This window comes from Pelodiscus sinensis, chromosome 14, assembly GCF_049634645.1.
Source record: "Pelodiscus sinensis isolate JC-2024 chromosome 14, ASM4963464v1, whole genome shotgun sequence".
In the NCBI taxonomy this organism is placed as follows: domain Eukaryota; kingdom Metazoa; phylum Chordata; order Testudines; family Trionychidae; genus Pelodiscus; species Pelodiscus sinensis.
The window spans coordinates 13,756,674-13,778,990 of record NC_134724.1 but is presented as its reverse complement, the minus strand read 5'-3'; the positions used below and the strand labels follow the sequence as shown (position 1 = coordinate 13,778,990).

The 22,317-nt window shown below is 44.6% G+C and overlaps 1 protein-coding gene across 8 annotated transcripts in view; it reads right to left on the bottom strand.

Moving 5' to 3' along the window:
- The window catches only part of AKAP13 (A-kinase anchoring protein 13), a 374,025-nt gene that overhangs the window by 157,475 nt on the left and 194,233 nt on the right, over positions 1-22,317 (bottom strand). For 7 of the 8 annotated variants that reach the window (XM_075897023.1, XM_075897024.1, XM_075897028.1 and 4 more), the window contains 2 exons: positions 11,787-14,718; positions 5,255-5,331 (listed from right to left, as the gene is read on the bottom strand). In XM_075897023.1, coding sequence (XP_075753138.1) covers positions 5,255-5,331; positions 11,787-14,718 — 3,009 coding nt within the window. Of the gene's footprint in view, positions 1-5,254; positions 5,332-10,807; positions 11,672-11,786; positions 14,719-22,317 lie in introns of those variants that run through there. The other variant, XM_075897032.1, reaches the window with a different exon arrangement.

Genomic DNA, 22,317 nt, shown 5'->3' with positions numbered 1-22,317 from the left:
ATAGGATTGATAAGACCATGGTTATCAGTTAATCATTTAGTCGACATCCCTAATCCAAACAACTACATGCGCACACACACACCTTGGCAGCAAAGCAGAGGAGAGGAGGAGGTAGTGTCCGTGGAGAGACGGCTATTAAGCCAGCTCCCTGCACATGCCAGTTCCCATGGAGCCTCCTGCACCCCCGCTGCCTCCTCAAGATCCCACAGAATTTTGCATTTCAATAGAACCCAGGAGACACGTGATGGACCAGAACTCTTATGACATGCATTGTACAAAAAGGGCATATAAGCAGCATTATCTAGTATATTCTATTCAAGCCATCTACTGCATTCATCCCCAAGGTACCTGAACACCAACCAATTAAGTAAATGATGTGGCTAGTACCTGTCATTTTTGTTTCCTTCCTGCAGAAGCTGGACTGGCAGACAAGTGGAAAAATGCAAATGGCTTACTTAGTTTAGTTTCCCTCCACATAAAGATCATTACCAATTCTTCTTTTACCAACAATGTATCTTTTGTTGAAATTACACACAGTCCTTTACAAGCTTCCAGCCTTTCAGGGAGGACACACTTGCACTCAACCATTTAGGGTGAATACACAAAATAATAAGCAAAGAGGAGAAGAAATCATGTGTTCTCACTGGCCAACTGTTACTCTCAGCATTGGACCCAAGAAATGCAATTTCTTCCATTGTGTCACAGCTACACAAAGTGATTCAATGAATAAACAGCTGCAATTCATTTCTGGGGCCAACAAAAGGGAAAATGTGCATCAGAAAACAGTAAGTGTTATTTGACTCCTGTAGCTACCAGACTCCGTTTCTAAATTACAATCACAAAACCATGCTCATGGAACTCTTAAAAAAGTAGAGATTTACTGAAATTAAGTCATGTCTCCTAAACTTGGACATAATCATCAAAACAAGGACTGATTTTCCACCAGTATGTCTTGACCCCTTGACAAAGAGCCTAAAGTCATTCAGTTTTAGAAGTGAAAGTTTAACCTGAATTGATCATATCCTGTTATCATCCCCAACTTCACTTCTGTTCAGCAAATAAAATACAAAATGTGACACAGAAAAGTGCTAATTAAATCTTAGCCATAATCACAGTTTATAGTACATACTGCTAAATTCACGAAAGAACAAATTGAGAAGTTCTTGCTACAAAACTGGATCTAAAACAAAACACACAATCGCAAAGGAAGCAGTTTGAAGATGTCTGAGAAATGCCCACTGTAAAGCCCACTTATATTGAAGAAAGCTTACAGGGAGGAGGATGGAAGAGCAAACAATTTCATCCTCAAATAATTGCTGGAAGATGAAGGTGGATAGGTACTTTTGAACACCCAGCATTGGATCTTCCCAGGTTGCATTTAACAGTATTTATAACAACTGTAGCTTCTTATGTCAATGAACTGAAAGACAGTGCATGGTTCTGTGTACAGAGAAACCAAATCCAAATGTTGATTGCTACATTCCAATGTTTCCACTCAGAACTACCTTCTCAAATACTCTTTTTCTGTTATATTCTTAATATTTGCAACTCTCAAAGCCACCCTTTTCCTAAATCCTTTTCAGTTGCAGCTTTTCCATCACAGGTAGAAATGTCATATTCAAGCAACATTTTCTGGGACAAGATAAGTACTTGTACAGAGAACGCTCAGATGAGTATAATCGCTGGACACCAGCTATCCAGTTGCTCTTCTGGCTAGGAAATTAAACCTTAAGAAAAGGTACAGTAGACTTCCAATAATCCGGAACCTCTGGGACCTATGTGGTGACGGATTATTGGATATGCCAGACTAACAGGAGGTATTATAAGATGGGGATACTATGTACAGTAGTGTGCAGCACTGGCTAATCACTTAAACTGTTAATCATTTAAACTATTAATACAATAACTTAAAACACTTAATATAGCACTTTATTCACAAACACAAAAATTATACACTTCAACACTAATACAGTCTGTAAATGATTTACTTAAACACTCACTAGGCTCTTGCCATTTTGATGCCGGACTATCTGGAGTGCCGTACAATTGGATGACGGACTATTGAAGTTTTACTGTATATAGAATTCTACCAACCCACATCATCAAATATATAATGCAACAGGTTCAGGAGGACAATGAAGCATCTCTCTTTTAGGAACTGAAAATTCAATGCTTGTTCCTCTCTGCACTTAAATTCATTTCAGAATTATGAATATGCAAATATTACTATGCAAATTTCAGATGTGAAAAATGTGGTTACTACTAGGGAAGCCTATCGGGTAGTCAAGTCAACTACTTGCATTTCCCCCTCCCCTTGTTGCCTCTATATCAGAGGCAGCAATAGACGGTGTTGCCTCTATCAGGGGCAGCAAGGAGAGGCAGGACACAGAGGCCACTCCAGCAGCAGCTCCTGTCTGCAGGGGTGGGCGGGTCCTAGCGGCAAGTCGAGACTCCCCCCATAGACAAGAGCTGATACAAATTCTATCGACTACTTAATTATTATAATAAACTAATTTTAACCTCCCTAGTTACTTCCACTTTGCTTCCTAGTAACATTAGTAAAGAAGCTTTGATAAACAAAACTCATGAGTAGGTGCAAGTAATCAACTATTCCCTGTTTGAAGCAAGCTAAGAAACCACTTTTATTAATCACAAAATATCCCACTAATGAGAAGGCAGCGAGCACCTGAAAAAACTCCTGGCTATGTGAAATTACCAATAAATAAAGTAGTAGCAGAAAGCACAGAGAAAAGTGCATTTATATTTTATTATTCTTCTGTCCCCTCCCACACCCAACTGTAAATCTAGACACTAACAGAATCTACTTGTGTGAATTGTTCTATTTATAAACCTTCAGCTGTTTTTTTTTTTTAAATGGCCTTAATATAGTACTGTTGTTATGTTGTTTTTGTTGAACTTAGCAACAGGAAACTCTGTCACTCCTTCTGCAGCAAACTTTCCATTCTCTTGCCGCTCCCAGTCCTACACCAGAAAAGCCAGATTTAAAAGGTGCTGGGGAGGTTGGCTAATCTGACCATGCGCCTTCCCTCTACAAGGAGCAAAGGATAGGACCAGGCTGCAGCCAGATTTATGTTAAAGAATCATATCCCCTACATAATAACTCACATAAAACAAAAATTAAATTCACCTCCTTTCTTTTTGTTCCTCTTTTGAGATGCATGTTGCTTGAAATAAATGAAATATGGGGTGTGTTCTTTCGTGTATTTGTCTGAATATATCCTGCTACACAAGCAGACATCCAGGGCTTAGTCATGAAAATTATCTGTCATTAAGGGCGGGTTAAGAACAATCAGCATCTTTATACTAGTATTATGATAATGAAAGACGTTTATCAAAATGCACACACTTTAGATTTCAAGGTTACTAGCAGTATTCCTTAGATGGCTTACTGAATTAACAATGACAAACAGCCTTTATTTGTTAAAAACATACAAAATAAGCCTGGTTTTATTGTCTGCTTTGGTAAGATTATTTTCCTGCCCAAAGAGCTTTCACTAATGTGCAGTACAGAGAAGAATTCTCTGGGCTCCACCCTGTAATGTTACTTCATCTCCATACTGTTTACTATTATACCATTAGCTTCTTAATTATAAACTAAACACACAAACACAGCTGCTTTAGAGAGTGTGCAGGCACACTACTGAAAATGCCTTGGACAGTTGGGACAGATAACATCAAGAAGGACAGCTCTTAACAGAGCTAAATGCATAAATATTATTTTAAGCCATTGCTCACCTCTACCACAAACTAATGTGGAAACCTTTATTATTGAAATTTATCCTGAAAAATGGTGACAGCTGAAGGTGACATTTCAAATTTCCTGCGTGGTCTTTTTCCTGAAGTTTCCTATTGTATGCGCCCCCTGGTATTTGTGCTTATAAATATTCTTTATTTTATTACTATAATACTTATAATTTTCAACCAAGATTGAGGTGTCACTGTGCTATGCACTGGGCAAACACACAAATTATGATATCCACACAAGATATTACACAACAGCAGCACAGCACTTATATCACTGCAGCATAAACACTACAGGGATGGAAGTGTAGTAAATCCACCTCTCCAAGAGATGGTAGAAGAATTTGTTGTCCGACCTAGCACTGTCCACACTGGGGCTTAGGCTGGCTTTACTATGTCTTTCAGAAATGCAAACAAATAATACCCTAGAGTGATGTAGCTGGGTCAACTTCACTTTCTAGCATAGACCAGCCTGTACATAACAGTCCCTTGCCCTGAAGAATTCACAAATTAAACAGATACTTGGAGCACAGAGATGAAGTGATAGAGCAGAATCACATACACTACCAGGTCTCCTGGCCTCAAGCGCAGCAACTGATCCACAGGACCATGCTCTGTCTCTCTGTACACATTAGGGATGTAAGCGAGTAGTCAACTACTTGGTAAGTCTAGGCTTATCAGGTAGTCAAGTCAACTACTTGCTTTCCCCCATCCCTTGCTGCCTCTTTATTAGAGGCAGCAAGGGGGGAAGGGAGCAGGAGCAGGTTTTTAATCGACTCCCTCCAGCACCATCTCCACAGTGCCCCTGCCCCCACTCAGCACTGCCGCCTCTAGCAGTCATGCAACAGGGGCTGCTGGATCTGGCGTGAGCAAGGATTGAGAAATTCTGGCTCAGTCCAGGTCGTGCTGAGTCCAGAAGCTACCCCTGCTGCAGCTCTTCAGTTTAAATGTAGTACGAGCCAGGCTGCCTGTGCGCCCAGCTCTTACTACATTTAAACTGCATAGCCACAGTGGTGGGTAGCTCCCAGACTCAGCGCAATTTGGGACTGAGGAAGCCTTTCCTTATTGACTAATCATGTAGTTGATAAAAATGTTATTGACTACATGATTAGTGGATTACCTGCCTCTTAACATCTTTAGTACACATTTATGAACAATCATTTTGTGTTAACTACACCATGAGCTACGACAATACTGTAGGGGAGAGGTAGGAATCCTTCACCTCTCCAACTTTGGACTACTTCATACTGTGCGGAATCAACAGACCTGAGTTATCTATTATATAGAGACTGAAAACTCCCATTTCAAAAACAAAAAAGGACTAAAAGACAATGTCATTTTCAGAAGGTTAAAAAGAAAAACCACAATTTACAACCTAGGTTTACCCTCACAGCAAGGAAATGAGCAACTCATCTGATCATCAACAACTGTACAGATCTTTCTTTTTAAAGCCTTGTAACATGTAAGTTAAAAATGCATCAACGATACTCACAGTTTCTTCGGAAACTGCATGCGCGCTGGGGTCTTTCAAAAAATCCACCTCATCTTCAGTTTTCATCTCCAACTTTTCTGCAAAGACAGAAGGTTTGCAAAGTAGATTTAAGAAACTTCCTCCATGGCTGCTGCTGTTCTGTTTATTCAAATAACTGTAAAAAACTCAACAAGCCTTATTTTTCTTGCAATAGGTGCTGTTTCATTCCTCACTTTCCTGCTTGTTAGTTAGTAATTTTATCACTACAGTGTCTGTGAAGTTAACTATAAAACAGCAGCACATGATTAGACTTTTACAGATGCCTCTATACAACGCTTGAGATCTAGGTTATATTTGCATATGTGCTTACACCAGGGATGAGCAACCATGAATAGTGGGTGGGCTGCATGAGAAACCCTCCTTCACCTCAGTGGGCCACAGCAGCCCATAGCCCACTGACCCCCTGCCTATCCCCCTATCACATGAGCCTCTTGCCCACTGGGGTACCAGAGCCCTGCACTTACTTGCTCTCCTCCCCTAACTCCCAGCACTTTCAGCACACACAAATCACCTGATTCGCATACTGTTCCAGCTTCTCTCCCTCCCTCGGTCCCAGAGCTGGAATGCCACAAACCTTAATGCAATTCAGCTTCACAACACATGAACCTGAAGTGGAGGATCTGGTCCCAGAAGGCAGTAAGGCAAGTCAGTCTCCATGCAAATTTTAGAACTCTCTGGACAATATTATTTTTCTGGTGATGATGTGGGTGAAGCATAAGAGAAACGTGGTGTCTTCACTGTCCTCACTTCCCAACAAATTAGCATGCAAACTTAATCAATGGCCATTTACACCTGGGTTTTTCATTCTCTGCACCCCTCCTACTTCAAAATAAACATTTATGTCGGTGATACCTGGTGAATAAAGCATCACTATTCACCTCCTTGACAGACCTGTGAATATTCTACAGAATACTCTGTAGCATATAATATTGTTATTCAAAGTAGGAATAAGATCCTCCGGAGAAGGACAAGGTGTGAGGGTCAAAGGAGGGAACCAGATGGGGACACCGAGCAGAGAACCACGGACAGTGCCCACAGCCCCTCGAAGGTCAAGAGAGAGCCAGCAGACGCCGCCCAGTGGAACTCCGCCCAGATGCAGGAACAGAAATAGGCCGCACAGTTGCAGGCCCCTTCCTCAGCCAACCTCCTCTCCCTGGTTTTATAAACTGCCATCTTGGCGATAGCCAGGAGGAGGTTAACGAGGAGGTCCTGCAACTCTGTGGGGCCACGGCTGGGGTGTGCATAAATTATTAGGTGAGGGGAGAAGTGCAGCTAGAGCATCAATAAGAGGTTCTGGAGGAGCCGAAAGAGGAGCTGTAACCTGGCTCACTTGAGGTAAAACTGTGCTAGGTCTCCCTCTCGCCACGGAAGGGGCAAGTGTTAGGGACAGGGGTAAACCACGCCAAGCACACACCCATGCTCACAGTGCCATGAAGGATTCTCCAGCTGATGTCCCTAGCGGGCCGTGGAACCAAGGTGGAGTTGGGGCAGGCTCACCAGGGCTCTCCACCCTCTATTGGTGGTAGAGGACCCGTCATTTGGTATCTGGGCAGGACACAAGGGTGGGGAATTGAAGAGTGTGAAGCATGAGCGTGTACAGATGACTCTTTGGAGCGGTTTGAAAAGGGACTGGATGCAATGCGTGCAGCTGGCTCGGGTGATGAGGGGGAGGCAGTCAGGAAGGTACACAGAGCCGGGAGAGAGATCAGGAAGTACACCCCGAGGAGTACATAGGGTGGAGAGCCGCATGTACTGGGTGAACACCAAAGGATCCACCTATTCTTCCCGGGCGTAGTCCAGGAGGTCTCTGATCCTGGTGACTGCTGCCAGGACCAACCTCTGGGGCACGTAGGGGGACTCCACCACCTGCACATGAAGATAGGGACTGTGTAGCAGGGGTTCTGCAAGGAAGTCTGCCCCCCACCCCCAGTGACTCCCAAGGGCCTGGTTGCTGCAAGCCGCTTCCAGGTCCAGAGGAGGTCCTGGTAGAAGGCTGGCAGCTTGGAGAGGTCTCGTGGAAGAGAAGACCTCTCAAATAAAGGAGCTGTCAGTCATATCAGAGCCCTCAAAAGTGCGGAAGGAAGGATGCGCCAGTGTGCTCCATGCCGGGACTATTCACCTCTGCAGGGCCTGGAGGCAAAGGACATGGACCCGCATGTGCAAACACATCAGGCCCTGCCCTCCCTCCTCCAGAGGAAGATGGAGAATCCCCTCAGAGACCCAATGCAGTCCTGCCCAGAAGAACTGCAGCATTAGCTGCTGGATGTGGGCCAGGAAATCTGGGGTTGGGACCAACATGTTGAGACGGTGCCAGAGCATGGACAGGACCAATAGCAACCTATTAATGCTAGGAATGTAAGCAACTAGTCAAATAGATGAGTACCCAATAAGCCTCTGCGTATCAGGTAGTCGAGTTACTACTCAACTAGATGTTTCTCCCTCCTCCCCTTGCTGCCTCTATCGGAGGCAGCAAGGCAGGGAGCAGGAGCCAGTGCTAGGGGAAGCTGCCTTAAAAGCCAGTTCCCCCCAGCACTGTCTCCGTTGGGGGCAGGGGAAGCAGAGGTGCAGAGGGGGACCGGGTGTGAACTGGGACTCAGCTGTTCTGCCTCATGCCTGGTCCCCCGCTGTGCCTCTGCCTTTTAAATGTAGTAAGAGCCAAGTGGCAGAGCCTCAGCAGGATTAGCTCCCGGAGCTGGGAGCTAACTCTGATGTGGTGCTGCAGTCTCCCTCTTCATCAACGAATTGAGAAATTAATGGAAATTCCAGCAACTGCTTGATTAGCTGATTAAACGCAATTTAACATCCTTAATTAATGCCTGCATGTGCATTCTAACCTCCCTAGTGCACAGAGGGGAAAGAAGAGCCACCACAGGGTGCCTGGCTGCATGTACCCACAAGGAACTATGTTTGTGTAGGGGGAGCAGACAGGCTTGCTCTCGTGAAGGTTCCCCTTAAGTATACGGGTGGACAGAATATTTTGTTGCTAAACTATAGCACCGGGCACGAGGACTCTCTTCCTGACTCTGCCACAAATGTCCTCCTTGGACTTGGACAAGTCACCTAAATGGACCGTGCCTCAGCTTCCCCATCTGAGAAACAGGGATGATGAGGATTCTTCCCTCCTTCACAGTGTGCTGTCAAGATAAATTCATTCATGTCTGTAGAGTGTTTTCAGATTCTGAAGTGAGGGCAAAGGGCACACCTAATTCTACGTCCATTAAAGTCAACAATTGAATGCCCATTGATTTCGATGTGAGCAAGAACAGGGTCTTATTTGTGTTGTTAACTTACACAACGATTGGCTAGACATACAATTTCAAGAGTCTGTCTTTTCAAATCATTGGCTGAGCTCTGTTTACATGTAAGGATTTAACTCAGCCAAATCTGACTTCAGTGTTTTGTTCTTTGTGAGCTTTCACATCATCACGTGGACTGGTCCAGCATGTGATTCAAAAGAGCCATGTTGTGTGCACATTACCTCTGGAACACAAACACTGCTACTAAAAATGAGTATCCCAAACCCACAAACGGGTGTTGAAATACATCACAAGGAGTAACTTATGTAATATTATTAAAGCTTGTCTCCAGTGGAACCTGCCACAATAGCTGCTTCAATAAATGCTAGGTGAAACCTTTGTGGACAGCTACAGTGGGATGTCCCTTTGGTGAGGATGAGGTTAGGAACTGGAGGTTAGAAAAGGTAAAATTTTACTCATGGAAATTAAGCATATACCAACCAATTAACATTTACCTAAATGTCAAGGCCTGCATGGAGATCCATTATGGCATTTGTTCAGGGAGAATCTCTAGAGAACAAGGCATACTTTTTGTGATTTAGTTACCATAGAAATCCAGTGTCTTACTATGTGTTGGGTGCTTACTAACCCAAATGTGAGCCAGGCCCAATATGCACAATTGATTTGCATGGAAAATCCCATCTCACAGGTGTAATTCAGCGCTGAATAAAAAAGGCCATACTCTAAGTATTGCATGAGGTCTGTAAGGCTTTCTACAAAAGAGTCATGAGAGTCTCCCCTTGACTTCACTGCATTTTGGGACAAGGCCATGGATATTTATTTGGATAAAGACTTTCCTTTGATTGCATATCACAAACGGTGACAATTTAGCAACAGCAATATAAAAATTCCCAGTGTTGTGTATTTCTATAAAGCACCCACCTGACCTCTCTTCTAAGAAGGGCTGCCGCCCCAAGTCTGTCAAAAAAGGATTTGGGTTCTTCTGAGCAGCAGTTACATCTTCAACCACAAAATAAATATATACATGTTCTTACCTGCCAAGACAAGTTCTGACTCAGAACACAGTGAACTTGTAATAGGGTTTGAAAAACCTCAAAATACTTATTAGTTTGCTTCTCTGAAAAGACTAGTTATCCAGGTAGGGCAGTCACCATACAAAGTTTAAATGCTGTATCTTCTCTTTTGCTGCACACACAGAGCACAATAAAACTAATAGAAAAACAACAGATCTCCCTGTCTTTGCTTTAAATTCACATTTTGTCTGTGCCCACATGGCAATATTCGGTAGGTTTTTCCAGTAATCCCCAGGAGAAGCCATTTTCCCTAATTTGTGCTTTGTGCAGCTTCAGTTTGTGATCACGGTCTCTGTTATGGGTAGAAGAGATCAACAGATGCTGGGTTCTTCTTGTATGTTATGAACGTGCTTTGTACATTTTTTAAACCTGTAACAATCACCTCCCAGTTTTCTTTCCCCTATTCTAGGTTAGTATGAGGTTTTAATGTTTTTTATAAAACACAAGTTGCATTTTCCATTATTGGCTCTAATTTACTGCACTGTAATTCCTTGTCTCTTCAATTTTCATATATCATCTTGCATGAAAAGCCTGTGTTTCCAGCAGCAGGTGTAGAATTAAACCTTGGCTACTGAGATTTAGACAGCAGCAGACAAAAAAAAACCAAGGAGCTCCCAGAAGAAATTAGCACTCCCAGGTATCGACTTACAGCCACTCCCATTCTATTGAAATATCAACTTGCCATTATACAAAAATAGATGTTTCTTTTTAAAGGGGGCTTTCTGATTCATGTAAACAACCTATTACATAGCGGCTGATAACTTTCCATGACTAATAAACCTCTTTAAAATCTCCAGATCACCAAAACTTACAAAATAGCCACCATTTCCCAAAGAATAGGCACTCACCACTGTGCTGCCAGTTAATGCTTAAGTAAATCACCTTCCACAACTCTGACAAAAATCTCTTCTCTTTGAGCAGTAAAAAGCAGTCACCTATTTCTGTGAGTTCACAGCTCTAGCCTCTAAACTGCTGTGGCTGGTGGACATCTATTTTGAGTATTTTCTAAAGAATTCCAAACTATCTTTTCATTTTGAGTCAGAGGAAAGATATAAAGAATCTATAGCAAGACATAACTAAATGTGACACAGAGATAGGTCAGCTGTGTACAGTTAACAACTCCCTGAACAGGTAGAGTATAAAAGCCTGAATCAAACTAGTTTGCGCGTCAGTGGACATTTCACCTGTGATTTCACTCCAGACTGGCAGACTCCGAAAGTCAGTTATTTTTTCTTGTATTTATCAGAGGAAGGGTTGTTTGTTTGTTGTTGTTGTTACCTTCTTACGATTCCCCTTAGTTCTTGCTGCATACAGACTGACTCTGCCAAAGCTCTCCTGATGTAGTCACTTATCTCCTATGACATCACTTATCCTCATCGATACTTCGTTCTTGCTTGTTGTACTGAACAAGTAATGAGCATATAAATTCCAGCATGGCTCAAATACACTAGAAAAGACTGCAGCTTGGCTCCAGGACAGATTCACACTCAGGAAAAGTGGGTGGAGGGATGTATTTTGTCTCCCTCCTTTTAAAATGACTCAATACCACCAATTAGGAAGCGTCTTTGCCCAGTTCAGAAGGACACTCACAGCTGTTCCAGCTCACCAGAAAGGAAACTTTAGTGCATCACTGTTATATTCACTAACTTTAGATTCACTGAGAATCAGAGGCAGAATTGAAGGAAAGAGTCAAGTGAACACTAAACAAATGAACCCTAAAGTACCTGGCCCAGAAGGAAACGTGCCATTCAAACATACAGCAAATTTCAGCGTCCCATTGAACTCTTTTCTTTCCTACTAGGGAACATAATTTACATGGTAAAGATTCCTCTAAAATATTTTGGCATCAATATGAGACTGTTTCCTAACCATGATGCAACCCTAGAAAAATGGACTTGTAGTGTAAACCTTTAATATCTATTTCAGATTTCTGGTCTGCAGGAAAAGAATGTGCACTTGACAAGGGCAGGATTCCCCTCCCAGGACTGGCCTTTGACACCATTTCTCTACCCACTATGGACTGATTTTCATTCTTCAATAGAAGGAAATATTATCTCATTTAAGTTGGAAGCTCTTTCTGGCAGAGAGCTTCTTCCTTTAGTTGCCTGTGAATGCCATATACATGTATAGTGCTGTATAAAATAAATGCACAATTTGGCTTACCTGTAATGGGCTCAGATCCTAGTGCTTCTGGGCTTGCATCCCCGTTCCTCGTTAGTTCAAACTGCAAACTTAAATCCATTTCTCCATTAAGGATGGCTCCCGTAACCACTCCAGCTTCTGGAGAGGATGTGGGCAGAACCCCAACAGGTACACTCTCTAGTTTCTCAACTGCAGATTCAGGGACAGAAGGCGTTTCTAACATAGAAACAAATGCAACAGGACTGTTGGCAACATTATCCAGCTGCAAGCAATCAGCTTCTGGAATCAAGCTCTTTGCCTCCACATCCTCTGAAGGCTCAGTAGCAGCATTTATATTGCATAGAACTGACTGTGAGAAACATGCTTCCAGCACGGGATTGCTTTGCTCCTCTGGGTCTTTGCTGGACAAATCCAAGACCTCTTGCTGGGTTTCTTTCACTTCAGACCCAGCTTCTCTCTCACTGGTCAAACAGATGGTGTCAGTGCTGGAGTCACTGTCACAGGGGGGTTCTTCTGCTATAGGCTGAAGCGATGCTCTGGAGAGTACATTGTTCACTTCCTCCTCCTTTTCTCGATCATCTGTTACAGTGGATGTCACAGCTACACCTAGAGGCTCAAAGGGAACAGAAGGTGCTTCCATAGCAAAGACCTCCTTTAAGTCCAGTGCTCTGCTTTGCAGGGTGTCTCCCTCTATGCCCTCACTGAGATCATGCTCTTGGTTCAACATTGCGTTGGGAGAAGGCTCATTCTTTGTGTGCAGCAATTTGTACTCTGATTCAGACCCTGGTACAATACCTTCTTCTGCATCCACTGCTGCATTGTCATCTGCTTCCTGGCAGGAGATTTCCCCTTTCTGCCCAATAGCTGCATTACTGTCATTCACTGCAGTCTCCTCGCCCTGAGAGCAAACAGAGGATTTCACAACAGCAGCAAGCTCCTCAGACAACCCCTTCTCCTTGCCAAGTGTCCCACTTTCACGCAGCTCCTGACTGGATTCCGCTTTGTTCTCTTCATCCGTCTGTGACGGATTTTGCCCGTCTTTTTCCTCACTGTCTAGAGGCAAACTAGTTTCTGCTGTTACCTTTCCATGCACAGAATTGTCCTGTTCAGCAAGCACTGCTCTTTCTGCGGCTGTGGCAGCTGCTACTTCCTGGTTTTGTTTAGGTTCTTTATTATGATTTGCAGAGGGTGTGTCCATTAAATTATCCTGTACACACTCTGTGCCCATGGCACATGAAGGGAAGACAGGATCATTGCTATGCACAGACACCACTTGTCCTGGAGGTGCCACTGCTGCATCTCTCTCCTGACCGATTGCCTCTTCTTGTTGTACATTTCCTTTAAACAAGGAAGACGAGAATGATTTTATTTGCTTGTCAACCCCCTCCTGCTCTGAAATGCTTTCTGATATCACTAATTGGTTTTGTAGAGGCACTTTTTCTGCTGAGGACAAGTCTTTATCAAGTGGAAGGTGTGGCCCAGACTCACATTTGCTAGCTGAAGCAGTGTCTGGCTTTAAGCTGTCACACATTTCCTCACCTTTTAAAACAGCTTTGTTCTCAGCGTGGCAATTGCCAGCAGACCCCAGGCCTCCCTCTGCAGAATCAATGCTTCCTCCATCCATAGTTTCAGTTTCCTGTGGCATTCTTTTAAGGGCTTGGCTGTCACCTTCACTTTCAACGCTAAGTGCAACAGTCTTACTGCTTTCAGGGCAACTCATAGATTCCACATCACTCGGACCAGGCCTGTCCAGGGGCTTGTTTTTCATTTCAGCATTAGAGTCATTGGGCATATTGTCGCTCAAACCCAGTTCATTCAGTCCAATGTCTCCATTTACATTTTCCACTCCCAGCTTGCCACTCTTACTATTGTTATTCACCTCCAAACCAACAGGATCCTGTTTCAGTGCATTCTCTGAAACTTTTATTTGAGTCACCAGCAGCTCCTCTTCAGTGTTGGCAATCACATTCTGCCTCTCCTTTACAATGGGTTCTTCTTGGACCAAATCTTTTGACAAACTCATCTTCGAAATTTCACTGTTTGAGTCTGGTCCATTCCGTTTGCTGTCACTTGTCGCCCCACAGCCAACAGGAACAGCATCACTGTTGACATGTGTACTTACACTATCCTGCGCCTGTATCCCTTGTGCACCCTCACATTCTTCACCATCACAAACAGTGTCACCAAAATCTCCAAGCAAGGGCACAACTGCATGGATCAGCTTCCCACTTACTGGGGGAGGTTCTTTCAGACATGTGGTTTTGGAGCCCCTTGTCTCATCCCCTCCATTCTCCTCATGCTGCTGGACTGAAGAAGCATCCACCATCCCTGTACAGTTCTTGCATTCTGTCTGGCCCATAGCCACATCCACCCCCTCCCAGGGTGTTGGGGCTTTGCCTGCAGTTTCAGCCGCTGCAATAGTACTTTGAGTTGTGTGCTCTTCAATTATTCGCACTTCCTGTTGAGTATTATCTCTGCAGCACAGGCTTGCTTGATTCAAAATAACTCCAGTGGATGTCATTCCAGTTTCCTCACTTGTATTTCCACAGCATGAGAGGCTAGCAGCACCATTTACTACAGCATTGGAGCTCAGTCTGCCGTCCTTTTTATCTGATACAGTCCCAGAGTCTACAATAGCCGCTGGCCCCTCCTCTTCCTTCTTTCTCAACATAGCACTATTTTGACGTTCACAGGAAAACCCTGGGTTCTTTGTACTCGTTAGGCTCAACAAATCATCAGATGTATCATTACCACTGTCGCACTGGCTTTCCTTGTGGCATGTTGGGGCTGAGAGTTGCTTAGCATCAAAGTTAACTAATGCAGACGTGCTTTCTTCTGTTGGCATTTCTTCTGAGGGGGGAGCTGCAGCAGCCGGATAACCCTTCAACTCTGTTCCTGTATTGCAGTTGTCCTCTGAAGTGCTCAGCTCAGGCTCCGGCTGTTCTGTTGCATTCTGAAAAGAAGGAAATAACGACTATGAGTGTTTAACTTGCGGCATGGCACACCCTTTAGGTGCACACACTGATTTCTGTCACTTGTGCATGTATTCAATCTGTAACGTTAACTTGAGTGCATGCAAAATGAGACAAGTCTATCCCTCCATTTCTGCGTGTATAGCTGCTTGAAGCACGTTTACAAAATGTACTGGAACAGTAAATTGATTTTTTAAGTCATGCCAGAGGACTACTTTTGAAGACTACTGCTTGAATGGATTTACATTTAAACTCAGTGAAGAGCAAGATCCAATTGTAATTTGCAGTATTAAGTAAACATGCATTCAAATGTACAATCCAGCTCCAAAATGGTACATACAGTTCTCTTCAAGATTGGCTCTGAGCTGAACTGCTCCCCTGTAGGAGGATTACAGATACTCTATCTTTGGAAACACTATAGTAATCCACCCCAAAAGCTGAAAGCAGACATTTGCCACCCTCCCACAGGGGCTAATAAAACAAATCCTCCTCCCCCCCCGCCTTCCCCCTTGACCTATCCAGGCAAATAAAGCAGCTCCACAGAAAACTTCTCACTTTTCTCCCTTTACTGGTGCCTGGAGAACTGCAAACAGATGTGCCTATTCTTAAATACCATTCACAACTGGGCAACTGGGATCCCCTCAGGATTTAACAGGTGCCGTGCACTACCTGGGGTAACATGTGATAGACAGAGACCATTTTGTTCCTCTTCAGAACAATTGTTTGACTTCTAATACAGAGCCAAAAAAAAAAACCCAAAAAACAAAAACACCCACACAAAAACTTTTTGAAAATGGCTAATTATTAGGGCTGTGGGGGAAGCTGTCTCTCTAGAACTCCTGACTGAAAGGACCTCAGATAGGGATCACGCACTTCACTCTGCACTCCCAAAAGCTGGGAGAGGTTGTAAGTGCTTTGGAGAATAGGATCATAATTCAAAATGGTCTAGACAAACTAGAGAAACGGCCTGAGCTAAACAGTATCAAATTTAATAAGGACAAATACAAAGTACTCCACTTAGTTTTAGGTTGGACATTAGGAAAAACTTCTAACTTTCACAGTGGTTAAACACTAGATAAATAACACTAAATACTAGGATAAACTTAAAAAACAACAAATAGTCTTGTAGCAAAAAACTAGGTTTTTTTTATGTTTATCCTGTACAGACTAACTTGGCTACCCCTGAAACTAAATACTAGAACTGGAAAGGCCCTCAAGAGTTAGAATCATAGAATACTAGGACTGGAAGGGACCTCGAGAGGTCATCGAGTCCAGTCTCCTACCCCCATGGCAGGACCAAATACTGTCTAGACCATCCCCGATAGACATTTATCTAACCTACTCTTAAATATCTCCAGAGATGGAGATTCCACAACCTCCCTGGGCAATTTATTCCAGTGTTTGACCACCCTGACAGTTAGGAACTTTTTCCTAATGTCCAACTTAAAGCTCCCTTGCTGCAGTTTAATCACATTGCTTCTTGTTCTATCCTCAGAGGCCAAGATAAACAAGTTTTCTCCCTCCTCCTTATGACACCCTTTTAGATACCTGAAAACTGCTATCATGTCCCTGCTCAACCTTCTCTTTTCTAAAGAAACCCAATTCTTTCAGCCTTCCTTCATAGGTCATGTTCTCTAGACCTTTAATCATTCTTGTTGCTCTTCTCTGGATCCTCTCCAATTTCTCCACACCCTTCTTGAAATGCAGTGCCCAGAATTTCAAATGCAGTGAAAGGTGGTGCAAGACACAATACTCCACCTGAGGCCTAACCAGCACAGAGTAAAGCGGAAGAATGACCTCTCGCGTCTTACTCACAACACACCTGTTAATGCATCCCAGAATCATGTTTGCTTTTTTTGCATCACCACCACACTGCTGACTCATATTCAGCTTGTGGTCCACTATAACCCGTAGATTCCTTTCTGCCGTACTCCTTCCTAGACAGTCACTTCCCATTCTGTATGTGTGAAACTGATTGTTCCTTAAGTTCATCAAGTCCAGTCCCCTGCCCTCACGGTAGGACCAAGAACTATCTAGATCATCTCTGATAGATGTCTATCCAACCTGCTCTTAACTATCTTCAGTGATGGAGATTCCACAACCTCCCTAGGCAATTTATTCCAGTGTTTAACCACCCTGACAGTATAGCTACCTTGACAGAGGCCAAGGAGAACAATTTTTCTTCCTCTTCCTTGTAACGCCCTTTTAGATACTTGAAAGCAGCTGTCATGTCCCCTCTCCGTCATCTCTTTTCTAAACTAAACAAACCCAGTTCTTTCAGTCTTCCCTCACAGCTCATGTTTTCTAGACCTTTACTCATTTTTGTTGCTCTTCTTTGGACGTTCTCTAATTTCTCCACATCTTTCTTAAAATGTGGTGCCCAGAACTGGACACAATACTCCAACTGAGGCCTAATCAGCACAGAGTAGAGCGGAAGAATGACTTCTCTTGTCTTGCTCATAATACTCCTGTTAATGCATCCCAAAATCATGTTTGCTTTTTTTGCAACCGTGTCACACTGTTGACTCTTTATTTAGCTTGCGACCTACTATGATCCCTAGATCCCTTTCTACAGTATTCCTTCCTAGGCAGTCGCTTCCCATTCTGTTTCCTAAGTGGAGTACTTTCCTAGGTGGAGTCCTAATTAAACTTTATCCTATTTACTTCATACCATTTCTTTAGTTTGTCCAGACCATTTTGAATTATGACCCTATCTTTCAAAGCACTTGCAACCCCTCCCAGCTTGGTATCATCTGCAAACTTAGCAAGTGTCCTCTCCATGCCAATATCTAAATAGTTGATGAAGATATTGAACAGAACCAGTCCCAAAAGAGACCCCACTTGTTATGCCCTTCCAGCATGACTGTGAACCATTAATAGCTACTCCCTGAGAATGGTTATCCAGCCAGTTATGCATTCACTTTATAGTTGCCCCATCTAGACTGTATTTCCCTAGTTTATTTCCATATCCTTGAGTGCAGATACCCATGGATATAAAGTGGATAACCACAGATTTGCAGAGCTCTACCTTTCCCCAGTTCAGTCTTAAGATGTTTCTAGCTGTCATCTTCGGTGGAGAAGCCAGGGAGAACAGATTGCCAAAATTATCTCACTCTCTACCCCACGGTGGGAGACCTTTGTTTCAGTTTGATTCCCTCCCAGCTTCTCATGGAGTTTAAGTTTAAGATGGATTCCAGTATCAAATGATAGGGTCACATGTCTCTGTAAAGCCTCTGTCTCCCTACTTCATGAGCTGAGCCACAGGCCTTTAGCTCAGTTTCTGGCTTCTTCACTGTTGCACCCAATGGGTCGTTAATGCTCCCAACATGAACATATAAATAATAAATCCACAGTCAATATTCTTAACTTCAGATACAGAAGTGATACAGGCATACCAACAGGATAATCATATTTGGTAAATTACAACCTTTTGAATGACATCTCACATGAAGTGTCTTGCATAAAGCATACTCCAGTGTATGGCTAATTCATAGGCATATTCCCGTAAAGAATACGGAATGCCCCATCACACCCACAAACTCAAATTGCCAATCACGGCCCACCAATTATAACAACTGGTTTGCAATTAACATCTCATTTGGTTACGTTAATGACAGGATGAGTTCACAGCCATCAAGACGTCTCTGACTGATCAGCCATTAGCAAGACTAAGATTTTACCATAGTAAAAGTCATGAGAAGGTCATGGGCAATAAGCAAAAAAATCATGAAACAAAAAACAGGACTGTGTAGCACTTTAAAGACTAACAATGGGTCTGGCCCACGAAAGCTCATCACCTATTAAACCATCTTGTTAGTCTTTAAAGCAGTGGTCTCCAACCATTGGAGGTTGCTGGGCGCCAGGGGGCGGGGCCGTTCGCCCGGGGGTGGGGACACTTGCATGCCCGGGGGCGCTCCCCCAAGTGCTGCGCGCCCGGGGCCAGCGTCCCCCTCACCCCCAAGCGCCGAGTGCCCAGAGCGCGGGCGGCCAATCCAAAGCGCTCCCGGGGCCGGCGCTCACCGTGCGCCATGTGCCCGGGGCCGGCTCCGACATCATACATGCGCCACGTGCCTGGGGCCAGGCCAGCCCCGAGCACTTGGCAGGCGCACACAAATGCCCCCGCAGGCGCCGTGTTGGGGACCACTGCTTTAAAGTGCTACACAGTCCTGTTTTTTGTTTCAGCTGCACCAGACTAACACGGCTACATTTCTACCAAAAAAATCATGGAAGCCTGTGTCCTGCGCAAGACTTATTAAAAACAGCCCTGATTAAATGGGGGAGAAGAGAAGGGCCCAGTACTCTCTTCTGGTTCCGCTCACTGCCTGGGGAACCTCAAAGTTCCAGGAAGGGCAGCAGGGAATTTACGGGGGTAATAACCTCAGCACAGAACTCAGCCCTCACCCCACCCCAGCCACCCTGGTGGCAGCAGGGGCCACCCACCACCTACTGAACTCCAGCAGACCCTGCTGCTGGGAGTTCCAAAGCTGCCTGCTCCTGCTACATCTGTGAGCTCTAATGCCCTCACTGGCTGACAACTCCAGCCCTGTGTCTCCAAGGCTGAAGCAGAAAATGTCCCAGAAACCTCTGGAAGCCCTGGATTCCATAACATAGTCAGCCTTAGTCATTAGTACCTCTCAGCTTAATCGTACAAGGCAGCAAAAGGAAGCTGATTTTTTGACAAAAGGGGCTGTAACTCAGGGGCTATAACGCAGTAACTCCCGAGGTCAAAGTCTGGACAACTAATGCTACCCTGTGACTCCAAGAGGCACACCAAATTTCAAAGCTATCCAATTAAATAGTTGAGTTTTAGAGCATGCACAAGAGTTAAGCTTTAAAGCATGGGTGGGGAAATTAAGGTCAAGTACTCGGATATGGCCCCCAGCTTGACTGGATCTGGCCCCCGAGGCTCAGCCCCCTCCTGCCAGCACTGGGAAGCCAGCACTGGTGCTCTGGTGCCCCCACTATCCCATTGTGGGGCTGGAGCACACAAAATCTACTAGGCTGAGCCCACATAAGCTGTGGTGTACAAAGGGAATGTGGGGAGTGTCTTTCTTCTTCTCAATGGGGGGCCACATGAGTGAAGGATTGTATGTTTTGGGTTTTTTTCTCCCTTGCATGTGGCCCCCGATTGATTTTTCTGTGGGCCAGTGGCCCTCAACCCAAAACAGGTTCCTCAGCCCTGCTTTAAAGCATATAAAATGACTGGAAGCCATCTAGCCATTTTTCTCTATCTGTGAAGGAACAGTATAAATATGTAAATTTCCTTAAATACCATTCTCAATTTGGATCACCCAAAAATTTAGTAGATGCCATACACTACTCTAGATAAAACTCAACAAATGGAGGCCATTTTGACTTGCATCATATCAACAGACTGATTTTTAGTTCTGGGGGGGGGGGAACCCCACACCCACCTAGAAACTTTGTAATTTTTTTTGGGGGGGGGGGGCTTGCATCTCCAGAACCCCATGCTCATGACTCTACATTTGAGTCTCTAATCCCTCAATGCACCCTCCTGAGGCACATCAAACTGGAGGACTTAGAAATAACCTGAAAATAGACATCATGATACAACCTTAACCAGGCTCGCCGACACCGGGGACAGGGGGGAGCAGAAGAGGAGGGGCAAAACTGCCCCAGACCCCAGAAGCTCAAAGAGACCCAGGGTTCCCAGCTGCTGCCACTGCAATTGCACTCTGAATGGTGCTGAGGGCTAGTTGGGGTGGGGCGGGGTGGTGCGAGCAGCACTGAGGTTTGCTGTTCCCGGTCCTGCCTGGTCTGCCTCAAGCCCCACCCCTTCCTGGAGCACAGAGTTGGGACCACCTGACCTTGCCCAGGGGTCCAGCAAAACTGACGGCCCCCCTGTCCTTAATTAAAGAGGTGCTCCCTTGCCACTACCGATAGACTGCAGTTCTAATGCTGTCCAGACTCCATGGCAGGTTAGGAGGCGCAAAAATGACTGGAAGACAGTGAGCATTGTTTGGAAGAGCTGGCATCTTAGTCTGATACAGTAGCCTAGAGTGACTGGAACTACTATTCTACATAAAGCAAGAACGTATGATAGATCGATTTGTGTGGGTGCATGTCGGAACAATTTAAAATGGAGTATTAGCTGTCTGGTGGCACAGGGAATGCTCTCCTGGTTTCTAGCCAGTACAGATACACACAAACAAAAGTGACACTTGTTGTGAAACAAGCAAGGTTTTCAAAGTCAGGGGATAGTGGGAGCCCTCTCAATCTCGCAATGAAGTCACTGTGCTGATCAACTGAAAAATAGAGCTTTCTCCAGAGAAAGCCAACTAGCTTTCAGCTGACCCTAAATGAGCCTAAATGAAGTAATTGCAGGGCTGCTTTCCAAATTCAAATCAGATTAGATCTGAAGTGAAACAGGGCTGGAAAAAAAATCTAAACATAGCTTTTCTGATTTCATTGTCAGACAAAATGTACCCGTCAGGCATCTGCACTATCAAAAAGAAATGTGCTTGGTACATTAAACATATTTTACTGTCATCTGGTGGTAAGTGGAGGCAAAATGAGGCGATTTCAATGCTCACTTTAGTTGGCCACTTATATCAACTGTAACTGTTGAAACCCAGAGTTATTACCATTCAGCATGCAGACTACGGTGAGGACTTTTGTTCAGAATGGTCTGTGCGCTAAAACTTCAACTAGTAAAAATTTTAAAAAAATTTCTCCTCCTGCCTCCTTTTTATCTCTAAAAGAAAAGGAGTAGTAGTCTTCTTACTATATATTTTAGAAATCTGCATCTGTCTGCATGTCTGTTTGTTCAAGAACTCCTAAATTGTAAGAGTTAGGACCACCAAATTTGGTATACAGCTTCCTCTTATCATAACTTAAAGCAAGGTCAGGGCTTGCTTGCGCCAGGATAATAGGATGTGGGTGGATTGTGACTGTTTTGTATCCAACAGGAAGTGATAGCAGAGGCATTTATACTCGTGCATGATAACAGGCGGCAGGAAGCATGGGGGGGGGGGACAGTTATACACATGAATGACCACAGGGGGTAGCAAGCACTGCAATGAGCAGCTGCTAGCCAGCAGCATGGCCCCCACCATCCCAACCTACCTCAAGCAGCAGCTGCCAGCTGCCTTGAGGCCTCTGCTGCCCCCAGGCCAGCCCCAGAGAGAAGCCGGTGGGTGTGTGTGCAGCTCCTCTCTGTCCTGGGCCAGCCCCAGCGAGAAGGTGGAGGGTGGGGTGCGCAGCCTCCCTCTCTACTCCAGGGAGAAGCTGATTGGCAGGGTGCATGACCTCCATTGCCCTGAGGAGAAGCTGGCAGCCACCTACTCCACATGAGCCCCTCTCCTCCCAACCCCCTACTCTGATTCCTGCACCCCATCCCCTGCTTTGACTCCTGCACCTCCCACTGCCTACCCTTAGGCCATCCTTACCCCCCAAACCCTGAGTCCTGCACCCCCACACGCCTAGCCTCCTGCCCTGAGTCCCCCACATCCCAAGCCCCTGCCCTGACTCTTGCGTCCATCAAACCACTAGTCCACCGTCCTGAAGGGCCGAGCAATGCCAGGTAACTCTTCTAGCATTGAAATATCACAACTCTAAGA